The sequence below is a fragment of the Caenorhabditis briggsae genome, assembly GCF_000004555.2.
Source record: "Caenorhabditis briggsae complete genome, chrII, whole genome shotgun sequence".
Lineage (NCBI taxonomy): Eukaryota > Metazoa > Nematoda > Chromadorea > Rhabditida > Rhabditidae > Caenorhabditis > Caenorhabditis briggsae.
In genome coordinates this window covers 3,882,641-3,900,731 of record NC_013486.2, presented here as the reverse complement: position 1 = coordinate 3,900,731, position 18,091 = coordinate 3,882,641, and the positions used below count along the sequence as shown (strand labels likewise).

The 18,091-nt window shown below is 37.4% G+C and overlaps 6 protein-coding genes across 6 annotated transcripts in view; 4 read left to right on the top strand and 2 right to left on the bottom strand.

The window, feature by feature from the left end:
- Window positions 1-2,536: 2,536 nt before the first annotated feature.
- CBG00626 lies at window positions 2,537-3,381 on the bottom strand (the record flags this gene model as incomplete). The annotated part of the gene is made up of 2 exons (XM_002630170.1): window positions 2,537-2,683; window positions 3,241-3,381. The coding sequence occupies 2 exons, from the start codon at window positions 3,379-3,381 to the stop codon at window positions 2,537-2,539; spliced, it is 288 nt and encodes a 95-aa protein (XP_002630216.1).
- A 4,193-nt stretch (window positions 3,382-7,574) lies between these two features.
- Window positions 7,575-9,048, top strand: Cbr-cut-3 (the record flags this gene model as incomplete). The annotated part of the gene is made up of 4 exons (XM_002630171.1): window positions 7,575-7,695; window positions 7,738-7,963; window positions 8,181-8,793; window positions 8,845-9,048. 4 exons carry the CDS (start codon window positions 7,575-7,577, stop codon window positions 9,046-9,048), a joined length of 1,164 nt encoding a protein of 387 aa, XP_002630217.1.
- A 2,700-nt stretch (window positions 9,049-11,748) lies between these two features.
- On the top strand, window positions 11,749-12,838 carry CBG00629 (the record flags this gene model as incomplete). Its single annotated transcript, XM_002630172.1, has 2 exons — window positions 11,749-11,855; window positions 12,373-12,838. The coding sequence occupies 2 exons, from the start codon at window positions 11,749-11,751 to the stop codon at window positions 12,836-12,838; spliced, it is 573 nt and encodes a 190-aa protein (XP_002630218.1).
- A 1,146-nt stretch (window positions 12,839-13,984) lies between these two features.
- On the top strand, window positions 13,985-15,362 carry CBG00630 (the record flags this gene model as incomplete). Its single annotated transcript, XM_002630173.1, has 3 exons — window positions 13,985-14,070; window positions 14,435-15,181; window positions 15,239-15,362. 3 exons carry the CDS (start codon window positions 13,985-13,987, stop codon window positions 15,360-15,362), a joined length of 957 nt encoding a protein of 318 aa, XP_002630219.1.
- A 1,822-nt stretch (window positions 15,363-17,184) lies between these two features.
- CBG25505 overlaps window positions 17,185-18,091 on the top strand; it is a gene marked incomplete at both ends in the record, with an annotated part of 5,678 nt that continues 4,771 nt past the window's right edge. Inside the window, one exon of the mRNA XM_045241933.1 lies at window positions 17,185-17,234. Coding sequence (XP_045097948.1) covers window positions 17,185-17,234 — 50 coding nt within the window. The remainder of the gene's footprint in view (window positions 17,235-18,091) is intronic.
- Window positions 17,632-18,091, bottom strand: part of CBG00631 — a gene marked incomplete at both ends in the record, with an annotated part of 2,207 nt that continues 1,747 nt past the window's right edge. Inside the window, 2 exons of the mRNA XM_002630174.1 lie at window positions 17,632-17,748; window positions 17,795-17,925. Of these exons, the coding sequence (XP_002630220.1) occupies window positions 17,632-17,748; window positions 17,795-17,925 (248 nt within the window). The remainder of the gene's footprint in view (window positions 17,749-17,794; window positions 17,926-18,091) is intronic.

Here is an 18,091-nt window from a genome sequence, read left to right as displayed (position 1 = left end):
TCTCAAAATCTCAGAATCTCAGAATCTCAGAATCTCAGAATCTCAGAATCTCAGAATCTCAGAATCTCAAAATCTCAGAATCTCAGAATCTCAGAATCTCAGAATCTCAGAATCTCAGAATCTCAGAATCTCAGAATCTCAGAATCTCAGAATCTCAGAATCTCAGAATCTCAGAATCTTAAAATCTTAGAATCTTAGAATCTTAGAATCCTAGAATCTTAGAACCTTAGAATCTTAGAATCTTAGAATCTTAGAATCTCAGAATCTCAGAAACTCAGAATCTCAGAATCTCAGAATCTCAAAGTTTTGAAAATGTCAAAAAATGCAAAAAAAGCTCAGTTCTAATCAACTATCAAAATCAGAGAATTCGTGCCGATCTTAAAATTCCAAGATTATTCAAAAGTTCAAATTTATCTCAAAAGCTCAAATTCGTAGATTTTTTAACTTTGCATTCGTCAAATACAAAAACGGAAATATAAGCAAAAGTTCAGCACATGCCACAGAAATAACAAAATAATTAGATCTGAAAACAAACGCTATACTTGGAAACGGAAATTGGAGCACTAACAAATTAGAATTTTTCCCCTTCGAATAATATAATTGCTCTGTGAGCCGTATATAAAATCTATTCTGGGAGCAGCGAAAAAGAAGGCAAAGAGCAGATGGGAGAGTGACAAATGGGTTTTTTGAAATGAAAAGTTTGGGGTTCATTTTTCAAACTGAGAGCTCGGAAAATAAATTATAGGGTTTGAGAAAATCGGAGATTCATGACTGAGAAAAATAGTAGTCGAGAAGTATTCTCTAAAAAAATTGGCTTTCATTCAAAAAATTGGCTTTCATTCAACATTTTTATTTAACAAATTTTAAACCTTTAGAAACCTTGAAATCACACAATTCAGAATTTCGAAACTTCAGAATTTCAGAAGTTTAGATTTTTTCCAAACTTCAGAATCTAAAATTTTCAGAATTCATGGCCACTCTCGTAAGTTCAAAACTTCAAAATGTTGGAATCTCAAAAATTTAGAATCTGAAAACTGCAAAATCTAAAAAATTGGGAATACGGTCACCCCAAAGTCTCAAACTTTCAGAATTTCGAAAATTATTTTCTAAAAAACTCGAAATATCAAAAATTCAGATTCTCAAAAGTTCGGAATCTCAAATCTCAGAATCTTAGAATCTTAGAATCTCAAATCTCAGAATCTTAGAATCTTAGAATCTTAGAATCTTAGAATCTTAGAATCTTAGAATCTTAGAATCTTAGAATCTTAGAATCTTAGAATCTTAGAATCTTAGAATCTTAGAATCTTAGAATCTTAGAATCTTAGAATCTTAGAATCTTAGAATCTTAGAATCTTAGAATCTTAGAATCTTAGAATCCCAGAATCTTAGAATTTGCTAACCAAAAGTTTCAGAAAATAAAAATTAACGAAATTTTAGAAATTTCAGACAACCGGAAAATTTTCAGAATCACAGAACTTCCGTTTTTTCCAACCCAACTAAAGCAGCTCTACGTGATTTCTTCTACCAACCAAAAAATTCTGAATCACACTTCTTCAGTTTCATACCGCTTCCCCACCCCTATAATGACATCAAATATGCCATTTTCTTTTTGATAAAATTCTGCACCCTACCAAAATATTGCAACACTTTTGTGTGTGTGTGTACGTGTGAGTACATAAAAGAGACCCGGGTTCAAACAGAGAAAAAATGCTTACGACCTCACGTACTGTGCTTTTGGGTGGTTAGAGAGGGTGTGAGAGAGTGAGAGATTTAGAGAAAATGGGTGTTTGTGTGCTCTTTTTGTTTTGCACGTACAATAGCCATTTGGTAGTAATGCAATTTTGGAGGAATTGAAAATTGCAGGAAGGAGTCACAATTCCCCATGAGGGGGAAAAGGTTGGAGATTGATTTTCAGATTTTTCGAGTCCTAGATTCTGACAGAAAAAAAAACTCACTTGACGGCGTCTGAAGATTTTGTGTCTTCTGGTTGGATTCGAGTTGGTTCGAAATATTAGCAGCCACCTTGGCAGCTCGCATGTACATCTTTTCTGAGGTCACGCTGTACCCCCAGGCATCATAGGGCGGAGCAGAGATGAGTCCGCTGAATTCAGATTTTAAGAATTCTCAGAATTTTTAGGATTCTTCAAGGTTGGCAGAATTAATTAAAAACAAACTTTGTTCGCCTAATTTTCGAAATTTGAAGTTTTTAAACGTTCCTTTTCAAAATCCAATGTTTCAGAACTCCGAGGTCCATTGGGATTTGTAAAATTCCATCGATCTAAACAATGATTTCCTATAAATTATTGAATCTCCAAGTTTCACGATCCTCAGAAAAAATTATTTATTCCTTCAATTTACAATTCAGAACAGTAGCAATTATAATAATTTCTGTGATCCTCCTTCGCTCGCTCGTTGCTTGTCGTTTCTGGTCCCCCACCGACGTCCTCCGTGCTTTAACGATGTGCGATGGAGATATGGGTCCTCCTCACGTCATCAATCGAAGACCACGAGGGGAATCGAACTTGTCCTTTCCATTCTACGGTGGTCCCACAACCGCACATGTTATCATTTCGGCTACGGGGACGCTGGCATGTGAAGACATTGAAGACGTATAAGAATATATGGACATCTGGAGGTGAAGAAGGTCCGGTGACCGGATGACGTGGAGAAGAGAGGGTTTAGGCTGAAATTCAATACAAGTACAATACTCTAAATTTGCAGCACCAAAACTTAGAAATTTCAAAATTTCGGAATCGTAAAACTTTAAAGTTTCAAGTTCAGGATCTTCGGAATTCCGACACCCAACGGTTTAGAATTTGAAAACGTTGGATCTCGAATCTTCAAAATTTCAAAAATTTTGTATACGAGAAGGTTGGATCTCAAAACTTTTCGATCTCAAAATGTCAGAATACGGGCCTACCAGACATTCAGTATATTAACTCTTCATAATCTCAAAACATCAGAATCTAAAAATGCAGGATTCGAGTTTTCCAAAACCCAATTTCAGTCGCCTAATTCAGAATTTTCAAAAAGTTTGAACTCAGTGTCCAAAATCAAAAAGTTCCGAAATTCTCGAAAAAACTATTTATTTTTCTTAATCTACACAATTCAGGACATTACTATATATTTATCATTCCATCAGTGATCCTCCTTCGCTCGATCGTTGCTTGTAGTTGCCGGTCCTCCAGCGACGTCCTCCGTGCCTTAACGATGTGCGGTAGAGACGTGGGTCCTCCTCACGTCATCAATCAAAGACCACCGGGGGAATCGAACTCGTCCTTTCCATTCCCCCGGTGGTCCCACAACCGCACACGTTATCCTTTCGGCTACGTGGACGCTGACAGGAGAAGACATAAAAGACGTATAAGAATATATGGTCATCTGGAGGTGAAGGAGTTCCGGGGACCGGATGACGTAGAGAAGAGAGGGTTGAGGCTGAAAAACAGCTACAGTACCATATTTGCGTTATATGTCATGAAATATTTGCAGGAATTCTAAAGCTTTGAATTCCCGACTTTCAGAATCTCATAAAATTTCCAGATTCAGAATATAAAACCGTTCAATCTCTTTGGAACTCTAGAGAGGTTACAAATGTGGCATTCTGTTTGTTTTTGTACTTCGGAATTCAAAAAAAAACATTTGATGGTTCAGATTTTCAGAATCTTTGAATCTCAAATTCCAACAATCTAAGAGCTGTAATGTTTCAAATATTTAACAACTTAAGGATTCGAAAAAATCAGAAATACCAGTTTCATTTCTTTTGTATCCGTATTTTCTCTAGTAAAAGTCCACCAAACCGTCAACTTTGAGCCCATATATCTCATTTCCTGTAAAAGATATCGAAAATATGTCAACAGACAAAATGTTTATCATATTATCATCAAAATTTTATTAGTCGACACATTTTCGATGTATTTTATAGGAAAAGAGATGTTTGAGCTTAAAGTGGACGGTTTGGGGCAGGGATCTATTAGTGGAAATACGGTATTTTAAATTACAGAGTCTTGACATTGCTCAAAAAGAAGTTCAAAAAATTGGAAGCTTAAATCCCAAAAGGCCAAATAGTTTTTTTTTCAATCCCTTCCTCTTTATCTCTTTCTTTCGATTTCTCGAATCCAATAATTAATAACATGCAAGACAATTCCCGTTTCCTAATACACCTCCTATCGGATCATAGATCAATTATTCTCTCTTTTTTTTCTGTAAACTTTCTATACTCTGAAAAAGAACCTTCTCTTTTAGATTAAAAGAATTCAGAGAAAGATGACTAACAAATAAACCAAAAAAAAAGCCACAAATCCATCCACTCAACAGTTTTGTCAAGTGGCTTCTTCTAAGGAACTAGTAACTTCTTCATATAATTTGTCATAAGGACATGTCTAATGACCATTCCCCTCTCAGTTTATTTTCCCTCAACTAAAAAAATTGTCATATATGCCCATTTTTTTTCAAAAACCCAAAAAACTCGTTCTTCAAAATTCTCTTTTCCATATATCCATAACTGACCATTCCTGTCCGAAAAAGTCCGGTTTTTCTTCTTCATTTTTTTGTTTCAAAGTCTTATCAAAAAATTATGCATTTCGGATTATTATGATGTTTCAAGGCCGACGGACGGAGAAGTTTCGGAGATGACGTAAATGAGATCCGACCTTTAGATTCCAGATTTTTTTGATTGAATCACTTTCGTTAAGGTTTCAAACTTTGATTTAAGAGTTTCACCAAATAAAAACTGTTATCGGGATTACTGTAGCCTTGAACATATACCGTAAAACCTGTATTGGCCCTTCAATAGAATGGCCTCTTTAATAGAAGAGCGGAGTGGTTTGAAATAGGAGAAGACGTACTTTCTCATGCAGGTTTTACCGTACATACAGACAGAAAAAAAAACAATACCTAGTTGTCTCCTGTCACTCAAGTTGACAGTTTTTATTATAATTACTGTAGTTTGGCAACTAAGACTTCCATTCGGTCGGGAAATTTAGCCGACCGACCGAACATGGGACCCCGACGGGCGATTTTCTGAAGAACAAGAAGTTAAAGTTTCACAAAAAGCTGAAACGCATTTCCTGAAATTATTCTTTCTGTGTTGATTGAATTTATGAACTTTCGGAGTACAGGAAAGTTTTAAAAAGTGATCTTGGAAATTTAGAAAATCAGAAAGTTCTGGAATTCTGATTTAAAGGTGGGGGGACAGGAGATTTTACGGGGGATTTTTGGGGCCAGAGTATGCATTCTACCGTGACGGTGTACAACGCTTAATGTCACTCTGCGTACAGCTGTCGTCCTCGCCTTTATGAATGCAATCGGACGACCGCTTTCTCTTTGTCCGTGTAGCTCAGTCGGTAGCGGCGCCGCACCCTCAATCCTCGTCCCACACGTTCAACTCCTCGAGAGGCATATTTAAACGAAATTTCGAGAACATTATTTTTTTCATGTCCCCCCACATTTAACGAAATTTTGGAAACTCCGTTTTTTCTTGAAAGTTATCATGCTGCAATTTTCGAACTTTTGGAGCTTTCTGGAATTTTTGAATTTCTCAAATCTACGGTTTTCAGAATCTCCAAAGATTCGAAGATTCTAAGATCCAGAGATTCTGAGATTCTGAGATTCTGAGATTCTGAGATTCTGAGATTCTAAGATTCTAAGATTCTAAGATTCTAAGATTCTAAGATTCTAAGACTCTAAGATTCTAAGATTCTAAGACTCTAAGAACTAAATATAAAAATCGAATTTCCCCTTGCCAATACAAATCACTGATAAATCTGCCGATAATCAAAAAGCTAATAAAGCCTTCTCTCTCCTTCTGATAATAGCCTAATTATGCCGAAATTATCCTTTCACTTCTCTTTTCTCTCTCTCTCTCTCTCTCTCTCTCTCTCTCTCTCTCTCTCTCTCTCTCTCTCTCTCTCGTGAAGAAGAAAAAGAACCGCCAGAAGCATCATCCTGATATGTCTCTGGGGTGATACATAAATGAGTCTATAAGTTGTCCCAATAAAACAACGAATTGATGAGGACGACTATGTAAAGGAATCCTGGGTTGGATATGACGGGAAGGATGACATTCTTACACTGTTTTCTGGTTTCCATAATAGTGGATTTCGTATTTAGTGTTTTGGAAAAGTCTAGAAGTTTTCGAATTCCTGGAAATTTTCATTTCATTTTTTTTGCTCCGAAAAAGTAGGCAAAAAACTCTAGATACCTCTGATAATTTCTGAAAACGCTAAAAATTTATTATCACAAAATATTCCATAAAACCTGTATTAGAAGGGTCCCCTTTATTAGAAGGACCCCCTGTAATAGAAATAAAAGTTTCGACGTTGTTTTATTTCGAAGCATCATATCTCCTTTGGATTTAGTATTCTCCGAAGATTTCAGGCAAATCGAAAGATTCCAGTCTACTTTTGTGGGACTTTAAAGCTGACTATTTTTCACTGAAGAAGCTGAAACTCAATTCTTTAAATTTCGATTTGAACGATTCCTCAGTAGAAATCGCGCCGCGCTTATGTAGACCATCGGTCGTCAGGCGCCTTCGCGCCCCCATAGCTCAGCCGGTAGCGGCGCTGTACCCCTGAGCTGCCTGTCATGAGTTCAACCCCTCATGAGGGTTCTCTATGCAAAATATCAGGAAAACTTTTTTTTGGTGTCTGGCCTCCTTTAATTTCAGTTTACAGGTACCGTATTTCCTTTGTTCCACAGAAGATTCCGTATTTCCCTGCACGTACTCCTTTGAGCTCAATTATCTCGGTCCCCATGGAAGATATCGAAAACTTGCCAATTGCTAAAACATGTGTGATAATATAATCAACATTTTATCAGTTGACAAATTTTTTATATCTCTCACAGAAACCGAGATAATTGAAGTTGAAAGCTAAGGGTAGAATGGCATTCTATTAGAAAAAACACCATGATAATTTGTAATATACTACAAAAGTCATTTTAAATTGCCTAATAAACCCGAAACTTTCAGATAATATCAAACAAAAATAGAGCTATATTTTTGTAATTATAAACTTTTTGTAGAATTCACCTCTTGAAATCTGACGCGGTTTGGAAATTCTCTGCTTTGTGAGCGGCACATTTGCCATAAACACTCTAATAGGACGCTCCCAACTTCAAGCCTATATATCTAATTCCCTGTGAAAGATATCAAAAAGTGGTCAACTGACAAAATATCAATTATATCAAATTAAATATTTTGTTAGTTGACCACTTGTTGATATCTTTCACACGAACCGAGAAAATTTGGCTCAAAGTTAGGCTACAACTCTCTTATAAACTTTACAGTATCCCATTATTGTCTGATACTATTCTTACAAAATTTTTGTCAAACTGCTAATTTGCTGTTACCTTTTCTCTCAATCTTGAAAATCACATAAAAGTGGGCGGATCCAAAAGTTCATCGTCGTCGTCTCCTCCCTCGCAATTCCTAAATGATCAGCCACCGACGATAAGCCGCCTGTGTGTATCTATATAAATAGCGTTTTTGAAGCTTCTACACTCGCCATTCTAATTTATTTTGAGACACATTTTTTCTCCTTCTTTTTTTAATGAAAAAATTCTGATACAATTTCAGAATGCAAAGGTTTACTATCGGTCTCGGATTGTGTTTACTGGCAGCGTCGGTGAGCGCGATTCCAGTTGATAACAATGTCGAGGGAGAGCCCGAGATCGAGTGTGGACCAACATCCATCACAGGTAATTTAGACTTCTAATAAAAACTTCAAAATTTATTTCCAGTAAACTTCAACACCAGAAACGCATTCGAGGGGCACGTCTACGTCAAGGGACTCTTCGATCAACAAGAGTGCAGAAATGACGAGGGAGGACGGCAAGTTGCCGGTATCGAGCTTCCATTCGACACTTGCAACGTGGCACGTACCCGTTCGTTGAACCCCAAGGGAGTGTTCGTCACCACCACCGTCGTTGTCTCCTTCCATCCACAATTCGTCACCAAGGTTGATCGGTAAGTCTGTTTTAAGGGTCGATTTGAGTTGGGCAAGTTGGGCAAGTCCCCAAGTTAGTACATCTTGATGCTTTTGCCCGACATTTACCGAGACATTGATCAATTTAGGATTTTCGGGATAAAAATATTCTAGAGATCCCAGTGAGCCAAACTCAAACTTCTGGAACTACCTAGCTCCATTAATCATCTTTCCACAATACAACCCCATCATTTTCAGAGCCTACCGTATCCAATGCTTCTACATGGAAGCCGACAAGACCGTCTCCACCCAAATCGAAGTCTCCGATCTCACGACCGCCTTCCAAACCCAAGTCGTCCCAATGCCAATCTGCAAGTACGAGATTCTCAACGGAGGACCAACCGGAGAGCCAGTGCAATTTGCCACTATTGGACAACAAGTCTACCACAAATGGACTTGCGATTCCGAGACCGTCGACACCTTCTGCGCCGTCGTTCACTCTTGCACTGTCGATGATGGAAACGGTGACACCGTTCAGATTCTTGATGAGAACGGTTGTGCTCTCGACAAGTTCTTGCTCAACAATCTCGAATATCCAACTGATTTGATGGCTGGACAAGAAGCTCACGTCTACAAATACGCCGATCGCTCTCAATTGTTCTATCAATGCCAGATTTCGATCACTGTCAAGGAACCACATGAGGAGTGCGCTCGCCCGACTTGCTCTGAGCCACAAGGATTTGGAGCTGTCAAGCAGGCCAATCAGACCGCTCAGTTCTTTAGAGTTTTGAAGAAGAGATCCGTTGAAGCTATGGAGAATGTGTTGGATGTGCGCGCCGAGCTTACGACTTTGGAAGTTTTGGAAGGAGATGTAAGTGGATGATCTAATTGAGCAATTTTTAGTAAATTCCTTCTTTTTCAGCTCCCAGCCTCTCTCCGAACATCCGCTGAAGCTCTAGTCGCCTCCAGCGAAATCGGATACGACACTTTCGGCCAAGGATTCTGCGTCAGCTACTTCGCCGTCTCCATCGCCTCCGTCTTCGCCGGATTCACCATCTTCGTCGCCATTTTCATGACGTACATGATCGTTTCCCGAGTGCCACGATCAAAGAATTCTGACTGCTAGAAAAGTAGTCACCACCAATCACACACGACAACCGGAATCTCCGAGTGCAATTCTCGACAAATATTTTATAATTTTTAATTTATTTCTTCCATTTTCTTTTTGTTCTTTTTTCAATGAAAAATGAATACTAATTATGTACATGAAGAGATACAGGACCTAAAAAATCCAGGACCGGAAAAAATAATTTCGTAAGGTTTTCAGAACGAGAATAGAAGATCCATAAATCCACAAAAAATCCAGATTCAATCCTTTGTTTTCAATCCCATTGCTAATCCTTTGGGCCCTTCACAAATGTAAATAGAAGCTGCCAATCCATTAATCCGTTTTATATCGTATCCTCCTTCTACTAGGCTATGGTATGGATTCCTGGAGAAAATCAAGAAATTGAATTCCGAATTTCAATAAAAAATCACATAACAATTTACAAAGGAACTATCGGTTGTCCTATTTCATATGGTATATTTTCTAGATCAGTATCCAAAAAGTTCTCTCCATCCATCAGATTAATTTCAAGTTTTATCTCTCGATTGCTCGATTGCTCATTGAATCACTGGAGAAACTGAAATAGTCAAAGTTTTGAACCGGGCCTTTGCGGGTGCTGCCATACAAAGATTGTCAACTTAATTGTCTTCCAGATTCGACTTATCACGAACATCAAAACGGTGCCGATCGTATGCAAAACTCAAGAAGTTCCCAAGCGATACACTGATTATTTTTCTCGAAAAAGTTCCTCACTTATTGATAGAATATTATGACGGATTTCTATGAATTCGTAATGACGGATGAGTTTTTTGAGCAAATACGAATTGCAAATTTTGAGCAAATACGAATTGGAAGTGGATCATGGATTACTGTAGAATTTCAATTTCCCATATGTGACGCTTATGGGAACGAACGTCACAAACCAACGAGTGAATATGATTTTGAAGAATTGGATAGACATGAAATGTCACTTAAAAACGAAACAATCGGAAATCAATCTAACAGATAGAGAGAACTTTTTGGATAATGCTTTAGAAAATATTCCATACGGAATAGCAGAACGATAGAGCTTGAGTAAGTTGCTTTGTAATTTTTTGAAATTTCAGATTTAAGTTCTTGATGTTTTTCAGGAATCCAAAGCATACAGTAGAAGCAGGATATTATATAAAACGGATTGACGGATTGACAGCTTCTATTTACATTTGTGATGGACTCAAAGGATATTTCCATATTTCTTTTTTCAATGAAGAATGAAAACTTTAAAATGTTATGTACATGAAAAGAGATAAAAATAAATATAATAAAGCATAAATGTCGCGGGCCGGGTTTTTGAGACAAAATATTATTATTTTCAAAAAAGTTTATAAAAAATCAACTGAAAATTTTTGAAATTTTCGGAACCCGGACCGGGAAAATTTTTCGGATTTAGCAAGTATGCAATAAAGAATCAATCGAATGAATATCCGACTTTTCACATCGTCACAGAGCCGAGAGTCGGTCTCCTTGGAGTAACTTTTTCAGGTCTTCTGAGCATTTTGTGCGGCGTTCTGGAAGTTTTTTCATGAGTTGTAAACGCCTGGAATATTCAGAAGGTTTTTCAGAAGACAGTCTTTTTTTCTGCACTTCTCCATCCGACAACTCTGGGTTTCTCGAAAACTTTCTGCAGCACTTCTGCGCCCCAGTTTTTCATAGAAAGGTGCCAGACAGATTCTCGTTGCTAGTTGATTCGCTGCTAACAGAAAGCCATGTGTACGCTTTTCATTGCTACAGTAATCCTTATTCCAAAAATCAAAATCTTCAAAATCTGAAAAACTTGATAAGATAAGAAATTGATAAAAAAGAGATGTGAAAAGATGTCATGAAGTGGAAGTGTTGAACTCGGAAGTTGGACGTTTGAAGTCGTAAGTCGGTGTGTCCTGGTAGATCCTTCTCTGCTGCCAGAAAGCTCAGCGTACGCTATCAATGGCTATTTAATTTTCTTTTAAAATTTGATTTCTGTCATTTGGTAAAAGGGGGACGTTCAGTGATAAACACCTAGCCATGAACCCCAAACAATGGCGACCTGAGGCCTTTTAGTACTTTTTTTACTTCAATGACGTCGATCAGTCTTCTAAAAAACAAAATAGCAATGATTAGCGCATTCGAAGCTTCCTGGCAGTTGACAGCATCTAACTCTTTCCAGCATTTGACATCCAACGTCGTCCTCACCCAACGTCGTCCTCCCGGTGATCATCGTCAGTAGTCTTCGTAGAATCGATCGGATCCCATCCATAAAGCTGCCCTGGAACCACTTTGCAAATCGGACTCCTCATCGACTCCTTGGTCCGACTTTTCATTGATTTCTCCTGCTTATATAGCCCCTGTAGATCAGATCTAGAGATAAGATAAGAGAAAAAAGCTCATGAAAGTTGTCAGCACGCAGAATTTCTGATCCTTTTTTGTAATTAAAAAAAAGTAAAAACGAAAATAGTAGATTCACGTCGGATTACTGTAGTTTTCGATTTAGATCAGTGCTTTGAAAACATGTGAACCTGCACTTGGGTCCAAGGCAACGGGTCAAAAAACGCGCCCCAAACAACTTTTAGGCCAGAAGAAAATTTCTTTGTCAAAAGATCTATCGGACCTCTAGAATCACAACAATCGGGAGGTCCAGACATCGGTATTTGTCTGCTCATTGAATCCCTGGAGAAACTGGGATAGTAGTAAGGGGTGAACCCAATGAATTTCTCCAGTGATTCAATGAAAAATCGGAATCAATTTCGATTTCTGGACCTCCCGATTGTCGTGACTCGAAATGTCGTGAGCACAAAGGACCCATTGGATATGTGAGTTTTTGCTAGAGTTATTCTTGACTTCACTGAGTTCTTAGAAAACGATTATTCATCTCTTTTGTGGTAATATTTGAAAATTAACGAGGATCATTGGGAAGTCCATAACAATCTTCAGTGAACTCGTTGTTTTCTAAATTAATCATTTTTGAGACATTTATTATATTGAAATTCCGAATGACTTGTGTTTTGAAATCGAGACAAATGAAGGATTGTAAAATTTTCAGTGCAATAAAACATTGGTAGTGCTACAGACAACTTAATTGTTTTCCAGGTTCCACTTCTTATTCTCGAAAAATTTCCTCACTTATTGCTGGAATATGAAGGAAACTTCTATGAATTCGTGATGACGGACGAGAAAGAAAAGGATCGAAAAAGAGAAACTAAATTTGATGTTTCTGGTGGTATTCGATATGAGGCTGTTTTCGTTTATTCCAACGACATCATGAAAGATTTCAACAAACTTCACACTAATGTTATTAGTGTGATGAATAAAAAAAATCCGATGTGTCAGTTTCTGGTTGAATCTACTCGAAGGAAGAATCAAAGAAAGCGTCGAATGGGTGAAACTGAGATTTCCCAATGTTGAGCGTATTCATATTAATGGTCCGAACGTTCCACAGAAAGATGTGCAATATGTTTTGGACAATATAACGCCGACAAATAAATTTCGAAAAACGGCGGAATCCAATGAGAATCTTCTATGGAGAATTGAAGGGACTTTCGAGCAAATACGAATAGGGAGTGGATCATGGATTACTGTAGATCATGCGATGAACTTCAGTTTCCCATATGTGGTGGTTATGGGAACTACCATCACAAATCAAGAATTGAATCTGATTCTGAAGAACTGGATAGACATGAAATGCCATCTAAAGACGAAACAACTTGAAATCAATCTGATGGATGGAGAGAACTTTTTGGATACTGTTCTAGAAAATATACCATATGAAATAGGACAACCGATAGTTCCTTTGTAAATTGTTATGTGATTTTTTATTGAAATTCGGAATTCAATTTCTTGATTTTCTCCAGGAATCCATACCATAGCCTAGTAGAAGGAGGATACGATATAAAACGGATTAATGGACTTTTGAGCAACTAATGATTGAAAACGGATCATGGATTACTGTAAATCATTTGAAGGATTTCAATTATCCATCTGTGACGCTTTTAGGAACAAACATCTAACAGATTGAGAGAACTTTTTGGATACTGCTCTAGAAAATATTTCATACGAAATAGCGGAACCGACAGAGCTTGAGTAAGTTCTTTTGTAAATTTTTTTGAAATTTCAGATTTAAGTTCTTGATTTTTTTCAGGAATCCAAAGCATACAGTAGAAGCAGGATATTATATAAAACGGATTGACGGATTGACAGATTCTATTTACATTCGTGATGGACCCAAAGGATATTTCCTCATTTCTTTTTTCAATGAAGAATGAATACTTTTAAAAATTATGAATATCTTTCAAAAATTACGTAGAGATCAAAAATTATCACACAGAGGAATCAATCAATAATGAATATCCGACTTCCGACATCATCACAAAACCATGCCGGAGAGTTCGTCTTCTTGGAGTAACCTTTTCAGCTCTTCTGAGCGTTTTGGGAGGCATTCTGGATTTTTTTAATGAAGTGTGAACGCCTGGAATATTCAGAAGTTGATTCAGAAGACAGTATTTTTCTGCTCATCTCCATCCGAAAAATCTCAAACTTTTTTTTTCAGTACGTCTTGTTTGCCCTCCAACATCCCACAAGTTCAACTGAGAATCCTGGAAACATCTAGAAATTTATTCGTCAACAGATTCGTCGAACCTCACTGGAGAAACTAGGATAGTAGTAGGAGGGGATCTCTGTGGTAGGGTAATGAAGAAACACGGGATGACACATTGTGTTGGATGTTGACCAGACATAAGAGGTAAACCCGATGAGTGCAGAACGCCACAGCATCACCATCTGCCAATGTCTGTCTTTCTATTCTCCCTCGCTCGTTAGGTCAATGGTCCACCTCTAACACATCTCGTCTTTCTTTATTCCCCTACCTCTTCGCAGACATCTCGTCTTTTTTTACCTCTCTACACAGCCTCCTAACATCTACCATCCCAGTTTCTCCAGTGATTCAATGAAAAATCGAGATAAATTTCGATTTCTGGACCTACCGATTGTCGTGACTCGAAATGTCTTGAGCACGATGGACCCATTTGATATGTGAGTTTATTTTAGTTCAACTTATTGTGGAAAACTAACAATCCCCTTATTTATGATAAAATTTGAAAAATGGACCTATTTGATATGTTTTTTTTTGTTAAAATTAGGCTTAGTTTACTGAGTTCTTGGAAAAACAACGAACACCTATTTTTTTATAATTGTTTGAGAACATGGACGAGTCATTGGACAGCCCATAACAACCTTCAGTTAACTCGTTGATTTCTGAATTATCATTATTGAGAAATTTATTGCATTCGAATGGCTTGGAAAATTTTGTTTTATGAACAAGACGAATGAGAGATTGTACACATTTTCAAAAAACATTAGTGATGTAAAAGAGATCATCAACTTAATTGTTTTCCAGACTTGACTTGTCACGAACCTCGAAGAGGGGTCGATGGTATGCAAAACTCAAACATGTTATGCTCGAAAAATGTCCTCACTTAATGATTGAATATGAAGGTAATTGGTATGACTTCGTAATGACGGATGAGAAGGAAAAGGATCGAAAAAGAGAAACTGAAATTGATGATACATACGGCAAACAATTCGAGATTGTTTACGTTTATTCCAACAACATCATGAAAGATTTCAACAAACTTTACACTAATGCAATTAGTGTCATGAATAAAAAAATCAGATGTATCAGCTTCTGGATGAATCCACTCGAAGGAAGAATCGAAGAAAGTGTGAAATGGGTGAAACTGAGATTTCCTACAATTGATTGTATTACTATTATTGGTCAGAATGTTCCACAAAAAGATGTGCAATATATTTTGGACAATATAACACCGACATTAATTCTCCGACTTATGGCGGAAACCAAAGAGAAGCTTCCATTGAGAATTAAAGGGACTTTTGAGCAATTAATGATTGAAAACGGATCATGGATTACTGTAGATCATGCGACAAACTTTAGTTTCCCATATGTGGCGTTTATGAGAACTACCATCACAAATCAAGAATTGAATCTGATTCTGAAGAACTGGATAGACATGAAATGCCATCTGAACACTAAACAATTTGAAATCAATCTAATTGATAAAGACAACTTTTTGGGTACTGTTCTAGAAAATATACCATATGAAATAGGACAACCGATGGTTCCTGTGTAAGTTGTTTTGTATTTTTCTAAATTTCAAATTCAATTTCTCGATTTTTTTTCCAGGAACCTGTACCATAACCTAGTAGGAGAAGGATACGATATAAAACGGATTGACGGATTGGAAGCATCTGTTTACACTTGTGAAGGAACCATGGGGCTCGTCATGGGATTGAAAACGAAGAATTGATACTGAAGTCTACCGTGTACCCTTGTCTACTGCATTGTTTATGACTATTACTCTGGTCCAGTTTCAATGCGCATTGCGGCCGAAAATTTGAGGGTTGGCGGAGCTTGGGTCCGGTATCGAAATCCTTAAAGGCTTTTATTTTTGTAATTATTTGGTTGCCTATTTTTTCGATTTTTCGACGAATCCACGATTTTAAATTATTTTCATTGTTTTTAAGCTATAGCTTTTTTAAGCTATAGCTTTTAAGCTATAGCTAGATCTTCCAACCACTTTTTGACTCTTGAGAATAGAAAGTTAATGGTTTATGAAAGATTTTAGATGTTTTTTTGATTACGCTTGCAATTTTGGATGTTTCTATACAATCTCACAGTGTTTTTTTTGTTTTTTTTTTCAGAAAAAATTTTTGAAAAAAAATTCCATGGGGTATCCCCTTTGATTCTTCAAATTTTTCGAAAATCTTTAAATTTTTCGAAAATTATCAAAAGAGCTAAAAAAGTTTTAAACGTAAAAAAACAATCAAATTAGGTTTTTACAAGATTTGATAACCTATTTTCTTCTCGGAATCGAGAAATGTTGATTCTTTTCCTGATTTTCAACAGACCGTAGTACTACAATGACCACCCAGTAGCGCTCAAAACTTGCGAAAACAGATTCAAATCATGTCTGGTTGAATGATCACTGTGTGTCGGAAAACTAACAACTCTAATGAACTCCGACATACAAAACTGGATGAAGATTTTTAGCGTTGATTAACGAAACCGCCAAAAAACTATGTACAGTATTACAAAAATTTTTTTTTTTTGAAAAATGTGTTCAGAGCATTTCGAAGATTTCCACAAAGACCAAAAACAAAAACGAAAACAAATTGAGGACAGAGGAATCGAACCCAATTCTATTCAGTTACCGTCCTCCCTCCTCACCACTCACAGGTCCTGGGCGCGCATACGCATAATGGATGGGCGACGGAGGACGCGCCGATGAATTGGGTACAGGGAAAGGACGCCGGTATGGGGCATATACGGGGCATATGGGGCACACCGCCGCCGCAAAGCATCTCCTCGCCTGGCTTGCTGGCACTCGATGAAATGAACTAAAACGTTGGTTGGGGGTTCCTAGAAGTATCAGTTAAGTTCTATTGTGATGTGATTTTGTTCAGGTCTTCCGATTTCGTACTTTTCCTTTATTATTCTATATTCTTTTATATTTTGAACGACATATTACTGATTTTTCGGAAGTCAATGTTTTGGTTTTGAAAAAGACTTAGGGCAGTTTCTATTTAAATTTGATATGCAATCAAAAACAGAACAAAATGGGAAAAAATCGCTAAAAATTGTTTTTTTTTCATTTGTTCAAAAAATATGTCTCACTTTCACTTTTTTTTGAAATTGCATGAAAAAATGAAAATTTTTATAACTTACACTTTGTAATTATTTTATACTTACCAACCTCACAAAAAACGTCGAAGGAATAATCGAAAAACCAGAAATGTAGGCTCGAATTGACGAAAAATTGACAAAGTTGCGATTTTACGGTAAACAATGCGCGCATCCGGGACTTCGGAGTGTTGTAGTCGGCCTACCGTATCAGACCCATATCGCACACATCGCCCACCCACCTAGAATCCATCTAGGATACGCGCGCACTCGGAACACTCGATTCAGCCTCTCCCGAATCGCACACATATGAGACTCATCGCAGCTCGTTGTTCGCGATATGTGTCAAACGGACTTCTAGAGGATCGCATATGGATCGGGTCCTTTATGCGCATCATCGCCCAGGACCTGTGCTACACCACCAGTCGCTGCTTGCCACTGGTTACCCGATGCATATAAGAAAGGGGGGAGATCTCGCCCTCAAAATATTCGAATTTCAGCCAAATTTTAAACTCGATTTTCTAGAATCTGGTAAGTCCGCAGCAAAATCTGAATATATTTGAAAATGTCTCATCCTCAGCTTTCGAATGATATAGGTCTCATATCAAAGTCCCATACCCCAGTTACAACCTTCTCTAGTCAGATCTAATTCCGAATTTCGAATTATTCGATCTAATTCCGAATGAAGTCAGATCTAATTCAGAATCGTTTACCTGAGAGTTCAATTATGCGTTTTCTGATTCTCTGAGCGCAATTCTCCACAAATATTGTAATTTCAATTTACAATGTTTAATTTCAATGAAAAATGAATACTTTCAAATATGTTTAGTATGTACAAGAATAGAGATCAAAAATTAACACACAAAAAAAGAATGAATATCCGACTTCTGACATCATCACATAATTTCATCACACAGCCATGTCATCGCTTGCACCAGAAGTTCGCCGGAGATCGCACTGCAGTTAAAAATCTGACAAGATCTCTCTTCCCGGATCCTCGGAATATCAAGAACCTGAAGAAAAAACTTCGTAAAGTTAAGAAAAATAATTTCGGCAGACATGTGAGAGATCATACGCAGGGTAAGGTGCTGGAAGATCACACTTGTTTGCAAGCAAGAGAAGCGGTGCGCCGGAGAGACGATCCTCTTGGAGTAGCTTTTCGAGCTCCTTGGAGCATTGGGTGAAGCGTTCTGGAATAATTTTTCTAAGTTTCAAAGTTGCCAGAAATAATATGCGTTTTTCGCAATGAAGGAATTTTTTTTGAATTTTTTCTTTATTTTTATGGGAAACTATTGTCGGAATAAAAAAAGTGAGACTCGGTGTTTGCGTACTTTGATTCCCGCCTCCTCCCACCGA